The 2241-nt window shown below is 54.9% G+C and overlaps 1 protein-coding gene across 1 annotated transcript; it reads left to right on the forward strand.

Annotated features, from left to right (window-relative positions):
- Positions 1 to 1276: 1276 nt before the first annotated feature.
- LDBPK_241300 (amastin-like surface protein-like protein) lies at positions 1277 to 1801 on the forward strand (the record flags this gene model as incomplete). The annotated part of the gene is made up of 1 exon (XM_003861173.1): positions 1277 to 1801. One exon carries the CDS (start codon positions 1277 to 1279, stop codon positions 1799 to 1801), a length of 525 nt encoding a protein of 174 aa, XP_003861221.1.
- Positions 1802 to 2241: the final 440 nt, after the last annotated feature.

The raw sequence follows: 2241 nt of genomic DNA on the forward strand, positions 1-2241 counted from the left end.
CGGGATGCGGCGGGTGGGGACGGGCATGGTGGTGGTAGGGGGGCGGCTGTGGGGCGGCCTGCGGGGTCAGGGGCGAGTAGATTGTGAGGCGCGGGGTCCGTGCTGGGATGACCGGGTCGGCGCACTGCTGCACTGGCGTGTCTAGCGCTGCTTCGCATCACACGACGGGGCCTGTGGGAGGGCCGTGTCGAGCGGAGTCTCTCTCTTCTAGGGTAGAATGGGCACCTTGAGTAAAATCTCTTCTTGTCGAAAATGTATTTTACCCTCGTATTGGGAGCAATGGGTGTCACGGCCGCTCCTTCGGGCGGCTTCCAGTTGCAACGTACGGGTCTATCTAGGTGTGTGCGTGGTAGTTCTCTTCCCCCCCTCTCCCACCTCCTTCTAATATTGGAGAGAGATTTCAACTGGCTTTACTATCTTGTCTGTGATCTCAGGTCAGTTCCACCCCGTTCAGCCCTCTCCCCATCATGTCCGCCACCAGGTGCAGCATGATGGACAAGGAAGGGTGGACGTCGCACCTTCGTAGAATTTGTCAAAATGATAATCAGCATTGCTGTAAGAGCGGAATACAGAAGTCAGTTTCTCCTCCCTAGCGACGTCCAACACGTCGATGGCATCGCCCACATAGGGTTAGAAACATGGAATGGGTTCCCCTACTCAACAGCTGCCTTCTCATCCTCTTTTCATCTCCGTCTGATCTCACACGTGTGTGATGGCAGGAAAAAAATCATGCAAGAGAAAAGGCGGGATATCATCGATTGCCCTCCCCGCCGTTTGTGTGAGCGCGTACGACGTGGCGGGTTTGTTATACATGTGGTCGCTTTCTCTCACAGCCACCAAGGGAAGAAGAGGCGTTGATGTGCTGAGCAGCTGGAAGTGTTTGTGTGTGTGTCTGTGGTGGAGCACGCACACACACACACACACACACGTACTGGTACATGTAAATACATGTACTTACCTGCGATTGGTACGCGCTCCACTCCGTCAACGCCATTACCATGTTCAACCTCTCATTCCTCCCTCTCCCCTGACCACTTCCCCAAACACATTTCGCACCTACAATACGCGCGCAGCACCACCATCCGTCAAATATCGTACTGTGCTCTCCTCTCTCCCTTTTCGTTTTGTTTGCTACAACTACTATTACTACTGCGGCTACTAAAGCTACTTCATCGTCCTCTCCACCCTTGGCTCACCTCCCGCTCCGTCACCACCACCCTGTTGCCTCATCTCTCTCCCTCTCTTCCTCCCTCCTTTACGACAAGACGCTGGAAAGATGGGCCTACTCCCTCCGTTTGTAGGTGCCCTCCTCTTCACCGTCATTCAGTTTTTGGTGCTGCTGTTCGTCGTCATCGCTACACCTATCTCCCAGATTGATTCCAAGACCAGCAGAACATGCTATACCTTCTGGGGAATGAAGTCTGACTGTCGTAAGGTACATTACACGGCAAAGGGCAAGGGTGCATTCGGCAACTGTCGCCAGCGACTCAACAACATGAGTGGTGGCGCCGCATTCGCCATTGTTTCCGTTTTCACGACGTTGGCGGCACTCGTCTTTGGCATTCTGATGCTCATACGGGTCTCCTGCGCGGTCGTCTTCCCGTTGATCTTCACCTGCATATCTATCTTCACCATCTTCATCAGCTGGGCTTGCGTGGCCGGCGCGTACACCATCAAAATGTGCGGTATGAAGTGGAGTAACTATTCCTTGGAATACGGCCCGGGCTTTGGGCTCATGATCACGGCGTGGTGTCTTCAGATTGTCAACGTGCTGGTGTTGGTGCTCATTTCCTTTTTCTAATCACCCAGTGGAGCACCACGTAAGCCACCCACACCATTCGTGGGCAGCGTGCAAGGGAAGACGCGGAGCGCAAGAGGGACCGCGACGCTGAATTGACGCAAATCCAACAGCTCATTGTGTGGCGGAGTGGTGCCGTTTTTTTTTTTCCCACTGCCTCTCTTTCACTTACCAACTACGTAGACAGCGCACTCCTCTCGCCTCTTCCCTCTCCCACCACGCCGCCGTCGCCCACTTCCACATTGGAGTACCTATGTGATTCCGCTTGTGTGCGTGTGCGTGTGTACGTGGATCTCTGGTCTTTTCTTTCAATGCCCGGATTACAGGGAACGCACCGCTTGATGCGTGGTATCGCAGGGTCCAGTGCCCCCACTCTGTCTGGGGAGGCCGAGCAGCCCCCCCCTCCACTATCCCCGCCAAAGGCCAGCCCGCTTCTCGTGGTG

Source organism: Leishmania donovani, chromosome 24 (genome assembly GCF_000227135.1).
Source record: "Leishmania donovani BPK282A1 complete genome, chromosome 24".
NCBI classification, from domain to species: Eukaryota; Euglenozoa; class Kinetoplastea; order Trypanosomatida; family Trypanosomatidae; genus Leishmania; species Leishmania donovani.